The sequence below is a fragment of the Phoenix dactylifera genome, chromosome 13 (assembly GCF_051530095.1).
Source record: "Phoenix dactylifera cultivar Ajwa chromosome 13, Ajwa_hap1_PhDact_Kaust_v1.1, whole genome shotgun sequence".
NCBI lineage: Eukaryota > Viridiplantae > Streptophyta > Magnoliopsida > Arecales > Arecaceae > Phoenix > Phoenix dactylifera.
Genome location: NC_143202.1, coordinates 21,667,043 through 21,689,840, shown reverse-complemented (window position 1 = coordinate 21,689,840; position 22,798 = coordinate 21,667,043). Strand labels below are relative to the sequence as shown.

The following is a 22,798-nucleotide window of genomic DNA, read 5'->3' as shown; positions in this document are numbered from 1 at the left end:
AATCATTAAGTGATCCAATCAAAATGTGATTGACCATGTCGGCCAGGTAAGTGAGATCGGTGGAAGGGATATGCCATTAACTCGGCAAAGACGAATCAGTGCGAGTAGCTCCCAATTAAAAACCACCGGTCAAAACTGCCAAACTTACCTTAGACACCGACTGGTTAATCAATTTCGATTTGATTACTCAAATAGCTCGGGCTACACCTCTGAGCCTAAATCAAGTTCCATCTTGGTCTAATCAAAGACATGGACTTGATCCATCTACAACTATTGTAAATTGATCTAGAATTTTCTTGACCTAATCTAGTTACTACTTAATTAGATTTGATCAATTAATTCTATTTCTCCATGTATGATTCTAACCTTAGGTCTAACCCAATCCTAAGAATTTGATTCAAGCTAACCCATATGCCCAAAGAATTATGCAATGTCAATTAATTGAGTTACAATTCTATTTCATAACACTTAATTCTCAATTAAGTTTAGACTTATGAAAGTTTTGATCATTGCATATTTCTTTTTAATTACATATTAATTACAATCTTTCAGTTCTTAAAACATATTTTCAGATCTGAGTTTTTGTAATTAATCACATGTAATCAGATTTAATTCATGTTTAAGTCATTATGTTTTATGTTCATGCATCACATATACATAACAACATGAATTAATACAAACAACATACATCTTATGTATTTTTTTTTTTCACTTTTATTTTCAGATCTGATTTGTTCATTAAAATCAGAGATCATATGAATCATAAACTTTATTTAGATCTAATCTAAACAATATTATGATTTTAGATTTATTCATGTTACTAATCCTAACACAAACATGCATCATATGCATCCAAAATTTCAGATCTACTTAATCATGCATAATCAGCAATTAAATCAATCATAAAAAGCACTTTAGATCTAATCTAAACATGTTAATGATTTCAGATTTAATTGCAAGAATTAAAACATAAAAGTTTAAACATAAACCTTGCTCTGATACCACTGAAAGTGAATCCTAGGTTCTTCGGTGTTAAGCATGCTGATTTTTTTTTTTTTTTTTTAAAAAAAACATGGCTGAACCTGATCGGGTTGCCTACGTACCCCTTCATAAGGGGGATCAAGCCATACGTAGTTCTTTTTAAGTTTTAAAACGCAGCGGAAAAATCGAATCAAACAATTTAATTCATGCATGCTTACAAGATCAAATCTAGAAATCAGCACCTTAAGAACACATAGGATTATGCCGGAATCGTTTAAACAATTATGCTAAAACTTTTATGCATGATTAACTATCAGATCTGAAATTTAAGAACTCTATTCCGATTAATCTCCGAATATCCATTGAATGGATTCTGGAGATATCTCCGTGAGGAGCCCCAAAAGAGGGTAAAACCTCGGGGAATCAGACCTAGATCTTGACACCATAATAAAAGATTAATGTAGGATTAATACCTTTTATGATGGAAGAAACTTGTGGATCTGATCCTCGACTTCGCAGCCACGCACACGAATGGCCTCTACGAGAAGTCCACGCGAAGTTCCTGAAGAGATCCAATCCTGCGGAAGTGCTAGCTTGCGCAGAATTTCTTGAAAGCTGAAATCTGCCCGTCGGGATTCAATCAACTCTTGATCAATCGTCTTGAAGCAGATGGAGATGAGGTTTGTAAGAGAAGTAGAGGACTCAGATCTGATCTTGAATCTTCTAGATATTCACCCTGAAAACCCTATCTAAAATGGAGAAGAAGAGGAAGAGGAGGCGGGTGAGGAAGAAGGCTGCAATGGATGTGTTTTTGGTGCCCATGTTTGACCCCTTTTAATGGCCTCCGAATTTTCATTCAAAATTCGAAATTTATTTTCAGAAAACCTCTTTTAGTTGGCACATGCAAAGGAATAGGAACAACCCAAATCAGATCTCAACCAAATCTGATTTAAATTCAAATTTTAAACACATGTGCAAGAGGGAAGGAATTTGAAATCCATGCGGCAAGGTAAAACACTTCATAATTTCGAAATCACCTCTTGAAATTCGAATTTAATCCATTCAAAAACTCATACGCCACCTTGGCTGATGGTTTGAGTGATTAAAATCATTTAACACATTGCTTAATGTTTGAATTTAAATTCAAATAACAAACAATGTCGCCATGTGTCAAGCAATGGGTCCATGTGCCATGCAATAATTTTGGTTTATTTAAAATTCATGAAATCCAATTCCATGTCACCAATAATTGCCACATCATCTGAGCCTAATCCTCTTGGGTTGCACCTAATCAAATTTGGTCAAACCCAAATTAAAACAAAGCAATTTGGTTGAACCCAATCTAATCAGGTCAGACCCTGATTGAGCTCAAATTGAATCCAATTCAATTTTGGCTCATGCAAACTCAATCAAATTGAATTAATTACTTTGTGTTGGACCTAATCCAATTAGGTCAATCCCCAATTAAGAACAAATTAATTTAAAATTAATTTGATCAGCTTAAGTCCTTTTTGGTTCTAACCTAATCCAATCAGGTCAAAATCCTGATTGAGCCCAAACTTGAATCCAATTCAATTTGGCTCATCCTTAGCACAATTACTCAATCAAATTGAGTTTATTAGTAATTTAATTACTAATTAATCCTTCAATAATTACTTTAATTATTTTATAAGATAATTTGCCAATCAAATTGACCAAATTATCCCTGAATGATTCTTAATCATTCATCAGCTTTCTTGATCAATCAGGAATCTTCTATGCGTGTGACCTCATAGGTTCGAACCTAAGCCGGTAGTATAGGAACAATTTCCTACACTAATTGATGTGACCATCTAGCAATGGTACCCAACGTCCGGATAGGCCGAATATATGCGAAGCAAATATTCTGGAACCCTGAACTATGGTTACTGTATAATTCAATCCCTTTGACTCCTAATGCCAGGATGACTTAGAGCTCACTGTCAACCCTATAATTAGTACATCCATTATATGATTAACTTTAGATATCCCGTGACTCCTCACTGGGATTACCCTGGCCAAGGTTTTGCTAAATTAATCACAAGACATTATCTCCTGTTTTCAGGAGGGGTCAATTCCATCTTGACTCACAACTGACTACGCAAGTACTTGACTGCACCCAGTGACCTTCCGTCACTGAATTAGAAATTCAGATAGTCCGGTACCAAAGTACAGTGAGTTGCTTCTAGTCACAGGTTGCGGTCTCAGGTCAGAGGGCCAAACTTATACCCATATCCACTCGGAACATCTCTCGACAGTAGAGCATTCCGGAATTGGTCACGTTCAGTGAAATGTACTCCTACACTTCACCTGTGTGGCATACCAGTGTCTCCACACTCCTTGGTTAAGAGGACAACCAACGTATATGTCACATAACGACCTAATCTCGATAATGCTGTCGTCCTAGTAACAACATATCATTTGGTCGCGAACAAGTTTAAGGACTCAAAGATAAATCCTCCTTTATCATAACATAAGTCCTAAGGACTTCATCATATAAGAGTTCATTTGAAGATGAAATGATGAATAATGCCAAATAACACTTTATTAATTTGTCAATTCATTTACAAAATTCAATCATTAATATGCTGACGATTGACATTTAGGATACAAATCCCAACAATATCATTGAAAACTCCTTTCAATGGGTTGAAACAATTTCAACTCAACTCATCAGGGTTTATCGACCATCAAGATGATCCCTGTGAGTCTCACCATCTACCAGTGACACCTAGCAGTATGTAGTGGCCACCTAGTAGAATAGAATGATGAACCTCTAGGTGCAGTTATCGTATGATACAGTCCTTCTATCGTGGATCCCTACAGACCGGAGGTCATGGATAACTCGTCAAAACCCGTCGTCTGTCATATGTCTAGATTTATTCGACTTGAGTTCGATAGTGGAAAACTCTTTGTCCACTGTATATTATTGCCCTGGCCAAGGTCTTAGAACTCTGTCTAATAAATCACATAGGATCACTCCTCTTCTATCAAGGTCGATAGATTCCATGTAAGTGCATACCCTACTCCTACAGTGAACCTACTGCAGCCAATCTACACATCAAGGACCTATATGACTAGAGACCATGTATATGTGCAGTCAAACTACAATAACCTCACTATGAGTAGCCGAAGCACCGCAGGTCAAAGGACCAGTCACACTACTGCAACATCAAGTAAGTCACTGACGAGTGGATAGACATCCAAGTGACTTCTTGTCTTGGACACGCTCAGTACCCTTGTTCTCTAACAAGCACCTGCACTCTCACTTCAGTGTCCCTACACTGTGGACTCGAGTCTCGTCCATCCATAAGGAAAGCGATCTGTGCACTGATCGGATCGATCACCATCCTCGTGATGATCCATTGATCAGGAGCATTTAGAAATTAATCACCAATGATACATGGCTCAAATTCTCAACTCTTGAGAATATGTATCATCATCTTATTAATTTCTTGGACGATTCATAGATACATAAACAATATGAATGAAAAGATGCTCATTTATTATTCAATAATAATAAAGTCAAGTACAAATTTATGTCCCAGAATAAATAATGTGTCTGCCAGATTGGCTTCTAGGGCATACATCTAACAGTAACTGTGTACGAAAATTACTTAACTATGTACCAGAAAGACTTAATTGTGTGTCAGAAAGGCTAATCTGTATGCCACGAAGACATAACTGTGTGCCAGGCTATATGAAGTGTATTCCAAGCCTTATTAAAGTACGCATGTAGAATATGCTAAATAATTTTTCATCTATGTGATTCTCGTCTAAACATATAGTAATCATTTAATCAATTTTATCATCTAGCTAGAAAAATTGTTAGAGAGATAAATGGTCATTCGGAGGATGAAAAATTAATTTACACTAATAATTAAAATATTTTATACCTTTATTATTGTATTATACTATAAATATAATATTATAATATGTTATATCATAATACATTAATATGTTATTTTAAATAATTTAATATAATGTTATATTATGGAAAATTATTTTATACTAATAATTATAATATTTTATACCTTTATTTTTGTATTATACTATAAAAATAATATCATATTATATTATAACATAATACATTAATATGTTATGTTAAATTATTTAATATTATGTTATATTATGGAAAATTAATTTATACTAATAATTATAATATTTTATACCTTTATTTTTGTATTATACTATAAATATAATATCATATTATATTATATCATAATACATTAATATGTTATGTTAAATAATTTAATATTATATTATATTATGGAAAATTAATTTATACTAATAATTATAATATTTTATATCTTTATTATTGTATTATACTATAAATATTATATTATATTACATTACATTATAATACATTAATATGTTATTTTAAATAATTTAATATTATGTTATATTATGAGAAATTAATTTATACTAATAATTATAATATTTTATACCTTTATTATTGTATTATACTATAAATATAATATATATTACATTATATCATAATACATTAATATGTTATGTTAAATAATTTAATATTATGTTATATTACCAAATATTAATTTACTCTAATAATTATATTACTATTATGCTATATTAACATAATATTATTTTATATTACAATAATATTATACTATATCGTATATTTTAATATATGTTATGTTCTATTATGTTCTGTTGTATAATACTATGCAATGTCCTTTATGGTAATTTTGTCATACAAAAGTACTTTCTCAGTTTGTTTACCAAACATAAAACAAAGTACCATAGTACTTTACGAATGTAGTTACCAAACAACAAACAACTTTTTATAACATCTCTACTTCAGACAGCTCTACTTCAGACAGCTCTACTTCCAACAGCTCTACTGCCAACAGCTCCTCCAAACAGGGCCTTAGTCATAATACTTTTGGAGTCAGATGATGACATCCCAGTATGGCCCAGAAACTGCTGATCGAGCATTTTAGAGTAATTGGAGATGCTCCTTCATATAGAGAGAAATATGCAAGCATGTTCCTATTGCATTGGCTAATACTAGATTGTTGATTGAAGATGGGCACAATGTGGATATTGTGGAGAATTTTTGGGTGGATACTCTCCCGATGAGACTCTAGCTGACCATTATCAATGTAGAGGTCGTGAGTGGTTTGCGGGTTAGCGATCTCCTCCACCTTAATGGGATAAGATGGGACTCCAACCAGATTGGTCATCTATTTGGAGAGCACCTTGCATAGAGAGAGTACATTCACTGGAGATTCTTGGGTGTGCTGGCCCGGATGTGAGGATTTAGAGTACGTCCTGTAGACCTAAAGTCAAAGTGAGGGATATCTACGACATTCTCTAGAGTGAGGAGCATCAAAGGCAGAATTGCACCAAGATTTGAAGATTTGATCTTCACCCAAGGGTTGTCTTATTGCTTTGAAAGTTGGCTTGGGATCAACTACCGACGAAGTTTATCCTAAGTAGGCGCGGAATGAGCATCCTGTCGTACTGTCCTAGGTACAAGGTGGAGGAGAATGTGGATTATGTTCTGTTCTAGTGTGATCGAGCTATGCATGTGTGGAAGTTTGTTGGTATTCCATCGGATGCCCCGTCTCAATCTGGCTCCTTCACTCAGGTGTTTAAAAGGTTGGCTGACACACCTCAAACCCAGTATGAGGCCATCAGGGAAACTTATACTACTTACCATATTTGGCTCTCGAATTTTTGGAGAAAGCAGTCCTACACTAAGGTTTGTCATGGAGAAGGCTCGAGTGCAGACTATAGAGATCACCCATGCAGGTCTTTCGAATAGGTCGTTGACAGCTTGAGACTCATGAGACTCTATCTATGCTTTTTGCAGCATCTTGGACGGTATGCATCACCTAGGAGCCTCCACCTCCGAGTTTTCTCAAAGTCAACTTTGATGGATATGTTTTGAATAGTGGCAGGATTGGTGGTGAGGATTTCGTGATCGGAAGCCTGGACTCTAGAGTGATGGTAGTTGGAGAGTGCCCAATCTTCGATATTTCAGTCCTTGAGGGTGGAGCTAAGGGCAGCTAGAGCTGGTATGTGTCATTCTCGGCGTGTGCTGCTGGCCAATGCAATCCTGTTCGAAGGCGACTCGACTACAATGATTGGTTGGATCCAAAGGTGCACTAGTGATATTGGTGGCCGCCACCCTCTGCTCTGGAATGTTTGGGGTATGGCAAGCAGTGACATTACCTTCCGGTCCAAACGCGTCTATAGGAAAGCTAATGAAGCTACAGACTGGATGGCTTTTTTTGTGGCTAATCACTCCGAGGGGTTTCTCTAGACTGTTGAGGAGGAGCTGCCTAGAGCGCTCTGTGACTTATTATATTTTAACATTTTTGAATATATTCATACTAGACTTGTATGAATCGTCTAGTGTAGCAAAAAAAAAATAGTTTTAGGCAGATCGGTTTTGTTTTGGAGCAGAAGACTATGGTGGTGCAGTGACGCAGAACAGATGTGGTAGAAGGATCCAACCTAGGGCTATGATTCTCTCTTCCTTTTCTTTTTTTTTCTTTCCAAAATTTTTTCTCTTTTCACTGATGAGAAGCGTCTGAAGAAGAAAAGGAATCTGAAGAAAAAGATAGGAACTTGATTGGCAGCAATTGGCTCCAAAGAAAGGTTGGCGTTGGGCGGTTCTAGATTGCATTTGGATTCGTTGAAAGGAATCAATTCGAGCCGATTGGACTAATCAATATAAGATCTGATAGCTTGCGAATTTTCTGAAGTATTAGATGGTTTCTGAAAGGGATGAAGTATTGAAGAGGATGGAAGAAACTTTGCTTGAATTTAATCAGAATTTCTAATAGGTGGGTGATGGAAGAACTAGGGCACAATCGGTACACCAAAAGGAACTAATTTGAACCCAATTTGATGATCAATATGTTGGCTATATGAACGTGGATTTTTCTAAAGAATATGAAGGTGGAAAGCTCTTGTGGATGTGAGGGAATAATGGAGTATTTTTTTGGATTTTATTTCTAAAGGATAACTAAGGAAAACTAGGTTGAGTCTCACACCCTAGGTTTCTAGAATTTGAGGAGAAGGTTGGGGCATCTCACCTTTATCTTTTTCTCTCCAATGGCATCTCACCAATGGCTGGAAAGGGGTTTTCTTCAACGTGAAGAAGCTTCAGAATATCTCTAAAAATTATGCAAAATTTATCTCCCCTTCATTCATTATATTTCCTCATATATATGAGAGATTTGGACAATGTTTCCATCTAAATTTAAAAAACTTTTATCCTAACTAAACTTCCTTTTAAATCTAAATTCCTAAGAGATAAGATGACACCTCACCTTGGGAGTAGTTCCAATTGAATTGATCTCCTTTAGGCATGGGACTCATCCCTTTAAAGTAGGACTCCACTGCAAGGCAACTAGAATCCTACTTTGACTCAAACACCTTCTCAAGTACCAACATCAGCATGAAGTTTGGGAGACTCCTCAGATTTTATCCGATCTCCAAATTTCATGTTATTATAGTCATTGGAAAGCTATGGATGTCTACTTTCCAACAAAATTCGAATCAACTCAATTAGACTTTTGTAACTCCTAAAATCTTCAAAATGCTATATGGTATTCAATCTATCTGGATTTCAACTGGATCTGAACTCTAAATTTCTTATACATGTGAGAGGTCTTCATGGTTGAACTTCTCTTCATGGACTCTTAAGCCTCCTAATCTTTAACCAAGGATTGCCACATGGTACTCAATTACAAGGACTCAATCTTAAACACATGGACTCAATCCTCTCTCACATGGACTCAATCTTAAACACATGGATTCAATCCTCTCACACAAGGACTCAATCACACAACTCCTAAATTAAATCAAGATCCTTCAATGCCTTGGACCCAATTAAATTTAGGCGTTGGGATAATTAAACCCAATGTAACTTGACCCAATCCTTACATAACATGGACTCTTTTGATGCCACTTGGCATTCAATTACAAGGACTCAATTGAAGACTCAATTCAGCAAACTTACAACTCATTTTAGGACTCAATCATAAACATAAATTAGCAAATTGCAAACTCAATACAAGAACTCAAATAAACCCAAAATAAAATGACTCAATATGGCCTAATTGACCAAAATCAAATAGACTCAATCTAATGTAATTAAATGCTGGAACTTATGAACCCAATGTGTTTTCGGACACTCCCAAGCAAGGATCCAAACTCGACATATATCCATTATGACTTGGGCTCGTGCTCCATCAATTCCTCCATGCTGAGAAAGAACTCGACTCCGTCGAGTTGGGGCGGAGTTGAAGATTTCTAGCCCAAGTGAAATTGGTCTACTGTATGGGCGCTGGTTGCTTGGAATGGGATGCATGACTCGGCTAGCCGGGATGTGTGACTTGAATGGACCAAGACACGAGTCCAGTGCGGGCTGATTACGATGCCGAACCGCTGCGCACTCTGATGTGGGTGCACACACTTGGCACGGGATGACCTCCTCTGAAATTTCAGATCCGACTTTCTCGTGGATCGCTGCTGAAATTGGCTCTTCCTTGACCACTAGCAATCTGAATTTTCTGCATCAATGGGTTCTTCAGTGGCCATCTGTTGATCTAAATTTTCTACTGCAGAAACTTCGGATTGCTTGATTTTTACTGCTTTAGAATTTTCAGTTTGTTATGTTCCTGCTGCTGCCAAATTTTCAGAACCTTCTTTCTTGGCAATCAATGCAAACATGGTCTCGGATTCATGGTTGATCTCTGCTGAATTTTCTGAATCAGCGTCAAGATCTTCTTCTTCATATGCCTCGGTTCCTTCGTTTACTCTGCTTCTTTCGACACCAGTGGGCTGAGGAGGAACATCAGAAGGCTTTATGATCTCGGCCTCCTCACATACCAACATGAAACATTCGTCTTTAGTGGGACAAACGACGACGAAATGGCCTCGACCGCCACACTTGTAGCAATTCGTAGGGTTCCTTCCTTGCGGCTTGGATTGGGGCATGGGTCTTTTGCCCCTTTCATTGGCCTGTGGAGCACCTCTTTCTTGATAAGCACTTTGATTAAAAGAGGTTTCAGATCTGAAAACAGGAGCGTTACCTCGAGAAAAAGGGACTCCTTGGCTACTGCATTCTAAATGCCGTCGCACGATCAGTGTTTGTGCAGGGCGTCGTTATCGCTATTGTGACTCTATGCGAAGTGCGAGTTAGTACGCCTCTTCCTTCTGCCGTATAAGATCCATTCGATGGAGAACTTTAGCCAGCTTCTTATCTTGTTGGTGACGAAGTCGTAGTCATGCTTCTATATGATCCATCTCTTCTTCTTCTCGTTGTTGAGACCGCCAATCGGTGTTGTAAGCATGGTGATGTTGAGATCCCCAATCAGTGTTGTAAGTATGGTGATATTGAAATCGCCAATCAGCATTGTAAGCACGGTCGGTCCACATATTCATGGTGAACAAAGAATTTGCTCTGGTTGGTGAAGGATCCTTTGCTCTGATACCAATTGATGCAGTCGGGGTGGGTTGCAGAATTTTTTTTTTTTGTTTTCTCTCTTTTTTTTTTCAAACACCAAAATTCTGATTTCATTCTTTATACCTTTCCTTATATAGAGAGGGAGGTTGGCAACGGATAAGGATTACAACCAGAATTTTATTTGGACTCCTAGTTACATGAGGACTCTCTTAAAATTTAAATCTTCTAATTGACCAATCAAATATCTTGCCACCTAAGCCTAGACACCCATGAATTCCCATGTTGGGTGTGCGGATTGGAACCCCATAAGAAGAGAATTCAGCCGCAAGGCAACTAGAATCCTACTTTGACTCAAACACCTTCTCGAGTACCAACATCAGCATGAAGTTCGGGAGACTCCTCAGATTTCATCCGATCTCCAAATTTCATGTTCTTATAGTCATTGGAAAGCTATGGATGTTTACCTTCCAACAAAATTCGAATCAACTCAAATAGACTTCTGTAGCTCCCAAAATCTTCAAAATATTATATGGTGTTCAATCTGTCATGGATTTCAACTGGATCTGAACTTTGAATTTCTTCCACATGTAAGAGGTCTTCATGGTTGAACTTCTCTTCATGGACTCTTGAGCCTCCTAATTTTTAGCCAAGGATTGCCACATGGCACTCAATTACCAGGACTCAATCTTAAACACATGGACTCAATCCTCTCACATAAGGACTCAATCCTCTCTCACATGGACTCAATCCTCTCACATAATGACTCAATTACACAACTCCTAAATTAAATCCCCTTCAATGCCTTGGACTCAATTAAATTTAGGCGTTGGGATAACTAAACCCAATGTAACTTGACCCAATCTTTACATAACATGGACTCTTTTGATGCCACTTGGCATTCAATTATGAGGACTCAATTGAAGACTCAATTCAGCAAACTTACAACTCATTTTAGGACTCAATCATAAACATAAATCAGCAAATTGCAAACCCAAAATAAGAACTCAAATAAACCCAAAATAAAAGGACTCAATGTGGCCTAATTAACCAAAATAAAATAGACTCAATGTAATATAACTAAATGCTGGAACTTATGAACCCAATGTATTTTCGGACTCTCTCAAGCAAGAATCCAAACTCGACGTACATCCATTATGACTTGGGCTCGTGCTCCTGCATCTTGCAGTACATCCATGCATATTTGTCTTGATTTTTCAGGTGGTCTATGACCTCCATTTATCTTGATTTATATAAATTGTGTGTCCCACTTTGGTCTTTACGGCTCCAAATTATCGAAGGCATTAACCATGTTAATATTCAGCATTTGTTGCCTTCCTGTACTCGTATCAAATTGATGCACCATGTTCCGAAAGTAAGTTTGGGGTAAGCCTATTTAGATGGTCTAATAGCTTCAATCATCTGATAAGATTGGTGACATTTGAATATGTGCGGCAAGATTGATGGAAAAAATTCTCAATTATGTAAATCCAACATCAAAATAAATCAGACTCAATGAGAAATTTCACCCATTCTTTCATCTCCCCCTTCAAACATACCACCATCGGCGATCACCACAAGGTGATGGTGGTGGAGAGAGAAGCGCTTCCAAGTGAAGCCTTAAGGGGTGGAAGAAGTGGAATAAGAAGGCAGAGGATGAACTGTGGGATCCCAGCTTTTCTTAGGGCATGGTATGAGAAGCTTTAGATTCAATCGTATCTACATCGAAGTCCCAAGGCTTTCCTATTATATAATATTGGATAAATAATTAACCTAGTCATTGAGTATGAAAATTGACCACCCCCTCTATCCAAATTAGCATGGTAGCTAAATGAGGAGAAGCTCCATAAGTCATTATCTAACCCATGATTGGTTCATATGCTTGCTTGGTAGACAAAATAATGTTCACCGGAAACAAAGTTAACCACCGGCTCCCACAACCTGGCGCTCAGCTAAAAGACACCACACAAGACAGTCATTATTCCTATATAAAATTCTAATGACTTGTTTTGCACACAAATCTCTCATTTTTAATCATCCATTAAAATATAACGTAAGGAATATAATAATATTCCCTTCCATGTGCGAACCAGCTTCCATTTGCCTTCTTCCCATCCCATTGAAAGGTCAAATTTTTTTTTCTACAAAAAAAGGAAGGACCAACCGGCTGCCTCTTTCTTGGCCTTTTCGTCATAAAAACATTTGCAACCATGAATGGCTGACCAACCATCAAACAAGGCGGCCTACGGCGCTATCATGCCATATATGATGCATGCTATTTGATGATCGTCTGATGCTGTACCGCACTCCAGATGATTCTAATTGTTCGCCATCCATGACTGTAATATCATTACTAACCATCAAACAAAACAATCTACGGACTACAGACACTATCATACCATATATGATGCGTATTATTTGATGATCGTCTAATGCTGCACTGCACTGCATATGATCCTGATTGTTCGATTGTAATATCATAACCAACCATCAAATATACTATGCATGTTATTTGATGATCTTTTTGATGCCACACTTTCGTCATCCATGACTGTAATATCCTGTTACATCACGCCCAGTCCTTTTCTTCCGTAAGAGTAGGGAAGAGAAAAAGAAAATAGTGAGGAGAGAGACGGAAGGAGAAGAGAAAGTAGAGAGAGAGGGGAAAGCTAATTCGCCTTCCCATCCTCTCCACTTCTTCTCCTTAAAATTCTAAATAATAAATATTTGTGTACAAATACTCTCTTTAACAAACCCGCCGCTTTTTTCTCCCCAACCGCGAGAGAGGGAAATAGAGGAGAGAGAATGGACTCCGCCGCTCTCGCGACAAGGCTTCTCCATGCGATCCCTAACCGTAATTCCTCTTCCCCGTTCCTCTCCACGAGGTGTCGGCCGTCGCGGAGGCGGCTCTCCCTCTCCGTGCGCTGCATCCAGATCCCGAACCCTACCCCCGGCTCCCTTCTCCCCTGCTCCGCCGTCGCCGCCCGGGAGGCCCCCGCCGCCGACCGCCCCCGCCTCCGCCTCCACCGCCTCGTCGACGAGTTCCGCTCCCTCCCCCAGCCGATCGACCGCGTGAAGCGCCTCCTCGCCTACGGCTCCGCCCTTCGGCCCTTCCCCGAGGCGGCGCGGGTGTCCTCCAACCGCGTCGAGGGCTGCACCGCCCAGGTCTGGGTCACGGCCGCGTTGGACGATCTCGGCCGCATGCGGTTCGCCGCCGATTCCGACTCGGAGATCACCAAGGGGTTCTGCTCTTGCCTCATTTCGGTGCTCGACGGCGCGCTGCCGGAGGAGGTACTGGAGGTGAGGCCGGAGGATTTCGGCGACTTGGACGTGGCCGGAATGCCGGCGAGGGCCAAGTCGAGGGTGAACACGTGGCACAATGTGCTGATCAGTACGCAGAAGAGGACCGAGGCGTTGATCGCCGAGGGAGAGGGGAGGCCAAGTAGCAGAGTTTGAGCAGGAGAAGGCTTAGGTTGTGTGGGAGATCGGCCTGGTGGTGTAGGAGTTGGAGTTGACTCCATTTGGTCGTTATGAATGTAGAAAAGTATTATCACAAGGTCCAAAATTATGTGAGAGGGCCCTTTTTTAAAATGAGGGGCAGTTGAATGACCAATACATTTTAGGGAATATCTAATTTAGAAAATGAGAAATGCTGCTCATCAAAAATAACATGTTTAGATAAATAAATAAGAGTAATTTTAGGATTTAAATATTTATAGCCTGGATGGTTAAGACTATACCCAAAATAAACACATATTTTTTATGAAATGTGAAAGTCTATCTTGTGTTTATTGTAAGGATACACACAAGGATAACATATATAAGCAAAACCTTGAAGAAATTCAACCACGCAAATCCTCGTAAGGTGACTCATGGGGTTCTGAATCCCTTGTAATGCAACTTTTGCATCGTAAAGTTTTGTACTAACTCGATGGCTGCCATATTTTACCAACCCAATTGCCCTATTATCTTCGGATTTTTTTTTCATTCTCCTGATAACTATTGTATATTATTCGATGGGTACAATTACTTAGAGGAGCGTAACAGACGCCGCATACCTGCATGGTGGATCATACAAGTATACAAAGCTATATATCATATCAAAGGCATAATTAATTTAATCAAGATCTTATGCAAATAATTTTTACAATCAATTGTTTCAAAGTGACATAAGTCGACGCATGCTTAATTATTTATTTAAATCAAATAAAATATTCTAATTAGTCTAAATGATCTAACTAGAACTCCAAAAATTGAAAATATCTTCTTTAGAACTTCTAGCGCACTCCCTCAAGTCCCGAGCAATCATAAATCTAGATATAAAAATAAAGAAAGAAGAAATATTGAGCTACACTAGCCTAGTTAGCAACATAACACCCAAAGTAGGGTCTAAGTTTGCCAAATAAATAGTAAAATATTAATTAAAAATAAATCCATTCTCGAATAATACATATATCTCATTCGAAGTTTACTATTATTTTCATACACTAATACTAGAAATCCAACATCAGGTTATGGTTACGTAACACAGTGGTATTAGTCAGAATGCACAAAGTGACAAATACCCCTATTCTTAACCATCGGTGGTTCGGTGTCCGAATACCACTATTCTAATCACTGGTGATTTGGTGTCGAAACCAGTTTTTTAGATTATAAATCGACGGGCCAACGAATAATTTTATTGGCGGGGTCAAATCATAGCCATCCTAAGAATACATACATATGAAACAAATTTTATAATTTACCTAGTCATATTTTTCAAATTTCATAACATAACATAACACATAATATATATTTTTTTTAAAAAAAGATTTATTATTGTAAGAATAACATGTGTTTGACCGAGTATAAAATAGATATAATAATCATATTCAATGAACTAATTATCATTTTACCAAAACTCGGAAAACGCACATTGAAACATTAGGCTACTTACTTCATCTTGCTTCAAAATCCTACTTGAGTTAGGCGGGTCAAGTTCAATTATTTTAATATCATGAAAATATAATTAATTTCATCATCATCTTAGAAGCTAAGCAAAGTTAAAAATTAAAATACTATTGGGGATACAATCTCATGCCCTTAAGTCAGATTGGTCAAGTAGTAGTGCTCGACTGCCCAAGGAGATCCGAGCGAGGAAACTCAACTAGTCAGGGCAAAATCAGTAGTGGCCAAATTTCAAAAATATCTAGCTAGGGAAGAGGTAATAGGCCAATCTACTGCTCGGGTACCAGGACAGTTTAGAGCCTCCACACAAGGATTAACTTGGATCCGAGCAACAAGAAAAATAAGGCTTACACTAGGATCCTCAAGCTTGTCTAGAAAGAAAAAGAGGGAGAAGAGGAAGAATCTCAATTAGGGTTCAATTAGAGGTTTGGGTTTGATTGTCAATGGCACGAGTCAACCTGAATTAATTATCATATCTAGCCCAATTAGGAGAGAAAAAAGAGGATTTGATAAACTAATCCATAGCTAAATAAATAAATAAAATGAAAAGAATAAAGAGTTAGAAGAGGAAGAAGAAGATAGAATGGAGGAAAAAAAAGAGAGGGAAGAGAAGAGGTAGGAGGTGGGTGCCGGGGATCCGACGGCCAAGCCTAGAGGAACCGACAGTGGAGGTGGCCTTGGTGATGGTGGCGATGGCCTGCAACACGATGATGCGGCCGGTGGCGGAATGATGTGGGGGTTCAGACGGAAAAAGGTATCATCCCAAGCTGCCCAAGATAGCAGCAGCTTGTCCTAAAGAAACAATGGGAAGATGAGGACTCACCAGTAAGTTGCAGTGGCGGTGAACCTCGTGGCAGTAGTGGCTTCCGACGAAGAAAAATAGATCTCGGAATAAAGAAAAACAAAGCAGCAAGATTAGAGGAACAATGGGAGATTTTCGAGGGTGTTGGAGCTCAAATGTTGTGGCGCATTAGTCGCCAAAGGCAAGGAAGAAGAAGTGGGAGCTCGGTCGTGGATCAAGCGAAGAGGAACTCGGGTATTTAAAGGGATTTGGATGGGGGATAGACTTTCCACGACCCTTGCATGGTTGAGCACAACCCAACTGCCGGCGGCCATTCAAACGCCCTATGGAATCTACAGCAGCCACGATTGTTGTAGCTTATTTGCTCAACCGAAGATGGGGAGAAGCAAAGAATTGCTATCTTGATCCTCTGTTTCAATCCCTTCTTCTTCATTGAATTCGGTTGGGCTTGCCGACTTCAACCCAAAACAGCCCATTCTGAGCCAAATCTCACATCCTTCCCCTCTAGAAACCTTCTATGATGATGGTAGAGAAATCAGATTAGTGAAGGTTTGATTTTAATTCAAGATAAGTTTCTAAAATCTACTTCACTGTATTTTTTTTCTTCCCAAGCTTACAAACATATTTTTTGTATTCTAATGCAAATGCCTCAGCTCTTCTCATGTCTCCGTGACTCATCTCAAAAGCTTTTTTTTTTTTTGCCAAAACGGGTATTTCATACATTTTGAGTACGGATATACCCAATAAAATCAACAAACAATAAGTCACAAAGTGTCCTAGGCAACTCCCCTTTCTCGGCCCATATAATGCCTCCAGAGTCGTTGGCCACATATTCAGCCACCTAGTTCGCACCCCATTGGCCGCTCTGAATACATACTTAAACTGAAAGGCCACTTAATCTCTCACCATCGCCAAAATATTTCGAAGTAGGGGTGTCCCCCTCCACCACCGCATGGGCCCCCTTAGACCCAGCTGATCACGGTGGCCAAGTCACCCTCCAGTATGATCGAGCTAGCCTATAGCACTCATCGCGCATGACACAGGCCAGCCCAGGCCACCTGCAATTCCGCTCCAGAAACCGAGATGTCGAAGATCTGGCAGCTACCATCCTAGAGTTCGGGCCCCTAATGACAAATCTAGCACCTCTCCTTCTGCCTCCATCCAAAACGGAACCATCAAAGTTGAACTTGAGAAAATTCGGGGGTGGAGGCTCCCAAGTGAAAAACACCATATGAGGCGCTGCTTGAAAAGAATGGGGCCCTCAGGTGTCCCGAGCTATCAAAGGCCCATGTGCTAAGCTTGCATGAATGATCTATGCGACTTGTGCTCGGGCATGCTCCACAACAAACCTCGGGGACGGACTGTGCTTGCCAAAAGTTCGAGCATTCCTTCCTAGCCAGATTTCGTAAGCTGTGTAGGTCGCTCCAATGGCCCCCCGGCGCAGCTGAGGGATGCCGGACCTCCGGCAGATGGCCTGTAGGAATAGATCCCTCCAACTCCGAGCATCCTGCGGGACCTCAGTAAGCCTCCAGACCACACTCACCCACATGCACTGGAACACCACGTGATCCACCATCTCATCCACACCGCACTATAGACATCAGAGGGAATGCTCAATCCTTGTCTGCTCAGCACCAATCTTGTCGGCAAGCGCTCCAAGGCCATCTTCCACAGGAATAAAGCAACCCTCGGGTGGAGTCGGAATCTCCAGATCCAAGCACATTCCGAGCCTGGCTCCTGTTCCTGCTAGAGGACATGGAAAACATCCCCCACCCTGACACTAGCTCTGCATGACGTGCTTGAAACCCTGACATCCGGGCCCGCACATCCTAGAACCGGGAGCGATCGAACCTGCTCTACTAAGTGCTCACCAAACAACTGGCCAAGCCTGACGCAGTCCCACTTTGCCTCCCCAGGCCTGAGGAGGTCACAAACCCAAAGTCCGTCTAGTCCGTCTGCTGCCTCGGCACTGACCATATCGGCCAGAGTCGCAAGAGGAGAGTGTCCACCTACGGATCCTCTACTATATCGATGCTCCATCCATTGCCGATCAGCCATCTAGTATTCACCAAGGCAGCATGCAAGTATCTCCCAATCTTTCGCCACATGTAGGAATATCTTCGGCTGCTCGGGACCGCCCCATCAGTCCCCACTCAGCCATATCTAGCTGCCATAACCTGACTCCAAAAGCCCTATGGCTCAAGGATAAACCTCACCGCATGACGAGCAATGAGCACCTCGCACCTCTCCAAAAGAGACTGCACCCCCAAACCTCCCTTGCATATCGGTATACAGACTCTCTCCTAAGCTCCAAATGCACCCCGTGGCTAGCTCTGTGTGAACCTCACAGAAAACTCCGAAAAAGCCATTCAATCCCTATCAGCACTGTCTTCGAGATGATAGTATTGGCCATGAGATAAATAGGCATGGAGCGCAAAACTGACCTAACCAGCATTAATCTGCCCATCATAGAGATGGTTTAGATATCCAAGATGTAGAAAATTCCAATGGGAATTTCCGACCTGGATTTCTTCACCTCTCTCTATTTGCCAATGGGAATCCGTTCACCATTAGAAACTTCCGGTCCATTTCTCCTAACAAACTTTTCCATCAAACAATCAGGCAAATTATCATAGGTTAAGTCTAAATTCTGAAAAACCATGGTCCAAATCAAGGTCTTTCTCCTTTAAAGATCAAGATTTGGTGATGGTACGGATGGCAAAAGCAATGAAATAAAAGTAGAGGACAACAGGTACAAATAACGGCGTTCTAACCTGAGTGGTTTTTAGAGGAAAAATTTACAATTAATCCACCACCAGGATGGTTTTAACTTTTAATAGGCTTCTTTGTCGGAGAGGTAGGTAGGGTGGTGATAGGGTTGTGAGAGAAGATGAAGCTATTCTTTCCATTTAAAATCAAAACATTATCGAGGGAACAACATGGCATGTTCCATTTACTAGTTAAAATATAGGTACCGACCGCAAGATATTAAAATATAGGTTGCGTGGTACCAAACTCAATTATCCAAAAGTTGCACCACAGAGGATCCGAATCTCATAATAAGACAGGTGCCGACGTGTGATTTCACCGGCCAAATTATTTTTAGTTGATCCATTAAGTTCTTCTAGAGATCCTTTGCTTAATATATTTTGAGTGATGCCATCCAACGCTGCTTCATTTCTTATGTAGATTCTAAACTTGAATGTGGATAGTTTTCAAAACTTTGGTGAATGATGGATGTCAATAATTGCAGTTGCATAACTGCAAAATGGAGTTGGTATCTAGGGTTTGAGAAAAAAATAGTTGATTATGCAGCAGTTTTCTACTTGATGCTACAAAGCCAAAAACTTGGTGTTATGGACATTCACCTAGGACTTGCCACAATCGGCACGTGGTCAGCCCAAAGAAATCAATGCTACAATGTCCCATAATCCACATAGGTTATGGGCCAGATTTGCTTTGATATAATATGTCAAATTGACTCTAAAATCGTCTCTAAAATAACAAAAACACAACCAAATCGTCTCTAAAATAACAAAAACACAACTAAATCGACTCAAACAAAAGCAACTAATAAGGCAATAAAAGAAACATGACGCAGACTCGAATGAACCCAATCCGGAGCCTGACTTAATCCGGTGGCTCAAAATCATCTCCTAGCTATAATGATGTCAATCTCTGGCACGAACACGAGCGAGCTGCTCTGATGGCTCGATTGTCTAAACGAACGGCTCTGATGTCCCCATCAATTTAGGCTATTCACCAAACTAGTAAATATCTTTTTGCTGCCAAAATTCCTCTGATCTTCCTTTAAATCCACTCAGCCACTCTTCATCACATGCTGAACTATTGGGCTTGCTATCCAGTCAACTACCCAAATTTTCTATTTTTGCAATATGAGAGGAGTTTCATAAGAGCACTACCATTATGAACTTCTTGTTCCAGATTAGCTGTTGAAGTCCATACTGGAGTCTGTGATAAGCAAGAAGTTATAGATGGATTTCATAGTGAAGCTTTACTGACCTATGTTTTGAACGTTCTTCTTATGATTTTACTGCTTTCAAATTGCATATTCTCCCTATCGAATTTAAGAATATAATCTTTTCAACTGGTCTTTCTTTATTGATCATCTTCTTGACGTAGGTAAGAGTTCTTTGTGGTAAGGCTAAGGAAATTTTGATGGAAGAAAGCAATGTCCAAGTAAGTTCTATTTCATTTCTTATTATTACCCCTTTTCTAGATTTTCTTATTTCTAGTTGGAATTTTCTAATACTCCATCTTCATGAGTATACAATATAAATAGTTGATTTAATGTCTTCTTTGTCTTTTTTCTTTCTTTTTGTGTAGAACATGTACTAATTGTGGCAAAATAGATGAGACACAATTATAGACTTAAATTCAATTATAATTTCTAACATTGGTGTGCTTTTGCACATATATATTGACATATGTACTTTTGTTCATATATTTTAATGACTATCCTTTTGGTCTGTTGGAGCTTCTATATTTGAGATTAAATAATAAAATTTCTTTGTTATAGTCAATAGAATGGATTGACAATTATAATCTTTCTAAGTTTTCTTAATGAAATTAAACTATGTTTTCTGAAGGGTACTATGGCTTGTCATAAATGTCACACTGCGACTGCATAACTATAATTGAATTTGTTTTGGGGCCAATCTAAATTATCTTAACGCCATTCATCTTTATGGTCTTGCAGTCTTTTACATGATTACTTTCAGGTCCTTTTCACATGACCTTTTGTTGGCCTGTGAAGTTATATCTACATGCTTTGAGCTTAACTTATCATATTTTAAATAGAAATGAGCCAAAGAAGCTGAGTTGACATTGAAATTCTATAGGATTTGGAGAATAAAAATGCTGTATGTATAAAAGGAACTGATATAATAAAATCAATGACCAGATAAAAATTTACAGTTTCAAAATTCAAAGTTTATTACAGTTTCAAAATTTATTACCCCAAAGATTTTTGATGGCCGAGACCGAGATGAATGAAGATTCACAGTTTGTCTCGGGCTGACATGGAAGTCAAATCTTTTAGAAGTGGATACTTTCTAGAATCTTGACTAGGAACTTTTTTACTGCTTCTAGTTCTATAAAATTTTTTTACTGCGTTCTACTCTGTTTCAAAATCCAGTGCCAGTTCTTCTCTAAACAAATCCAGTCTGCTTCAAAATGTTTCCAAATAGGACAATGGTTAATTTCTTAGAGGTCACACTAATGTGTAGAGATGGTTTAGAGATGGTGTGTGAGGTGCATGTTCATAGTGTTTAGAGCATTGATATCGAACCCAAGTCGGAGATCGACCTAGCCAAGAGGCAGGATCACTACAACCTCGACTAAGCCATTGGATTTATCGATCCGGTTAGATTTATAATTAAAAATTTAAAATAAATTTAAAAATTAGATATAATATAAAAACATGCATAATTATTGACAATTTTTCATTTTAAATACTATTTTTGAATTATATTAATCTATATCATACACTACTCATTTGTTGCAGATAGAAAAAAACATGATTCATCTAAGTTTCAAAAAAAAACCCGTAGAATTTATTGATATTTTTAATTTTTAAATGCTAAAGTTTAAAATATTCAATAAATAGCATGAAAGTATGTATTTTTGTTTAATCTTGTACAAAAGGGAAAATGAATTAACTATTTTTATGGAAATAATTTATTATTTAAAATTGGGCAAATAACTTCATTTAAATATAAAAATATGAACTTTATTACTTGACAGGGCATTCGAACTCTTGCTTTTTCAGTGGTTGAGAGAATATTAAAATAACAAAAGCAAAGTGCAGCAGGATCGTTCCCTTTCCCTCACTGTCCAACAAGAACCGAAAAAGAGGCCCCTCTGAGAAATAATAAGAATACTTTTCTGGTGTTAAATGACTATGTTGGTCATAAACAAAAAAATGGTAATAAGAATCAAAGAAGTGAGTCAAATCCCAGTTGCAAATTCTGTAAATAATTTCTAGGTAAACCTCAGAAAGTCATGGTATGAACATTAAAAATCAAAAGTCACCATTAAATTTCTTTTTTAATTAGCAGAATAAAGGATGGGATAATATTGCCATTCGATCACTCCACTGTTGATTGCATCATTGAATTACCATGCTTGAGGAAAATCCAGGGTCAGAAGAACCAACATAAAACATGATTCAGAACATGCTGCATCAGTCAAGAGGAACAAATAGCTGAAGTCAGTATTATCATGTTGTAGAGGACAGTGCATGTATGAAAAATGAACTCCAATTCCATCATTCCTCATTTTGTCGAAATAAATTGAGGCTTGATGGATTTCGCAATTATTAGCAAGCACTGAGGACCTAAAGTGGAGTGCTTGGGAGACAACAATTGTAGCATGACATTGATCCTGCTATATGAATATTCTGATCTGTGCATTCTTCGTGAACAGAAAATACGATATTAAGTTTCTCTCAGTGAATTAAGCTTTCATCAAGTTTATATAGCACAATCTGATACCCGTTTGAGTCATATTTTACGATTAGCTATGCTGCCACTCTTTTCTATAGTTAGGGTCAGCTATAACAAACATAATTGTTGAAGAAGATAACA

At 38.6% G+C, this 22,798-nt stretch overlaps 1 protein-coding gene across 1 annotated transcript; it reads left to right on the top strand.

The window, feature by feature from the left end:
* The first annotated feature begins 13,124 nt into the window (after positions 1 to 13,124).
* On the top strand, positions 13,125 to 14,014 carry SUFE2 (sulfur E2). Its single transcript, XM_008813524.5, has one exon. It carries the CDS (start codon positions 13,247 to 13,249, stop codon positions 13,895 to 13,897), a length of 651 nt encoding a protein of 216 aa, XP_008811746.1. The 5' UTR covers positions 13,125 to 13,246; the 3' UTR covers positions 13,898 to 14,014.
* The last annotated feature ends 8,784 nt before the right edge of the window (positions 14,015 to 22,798 follow it).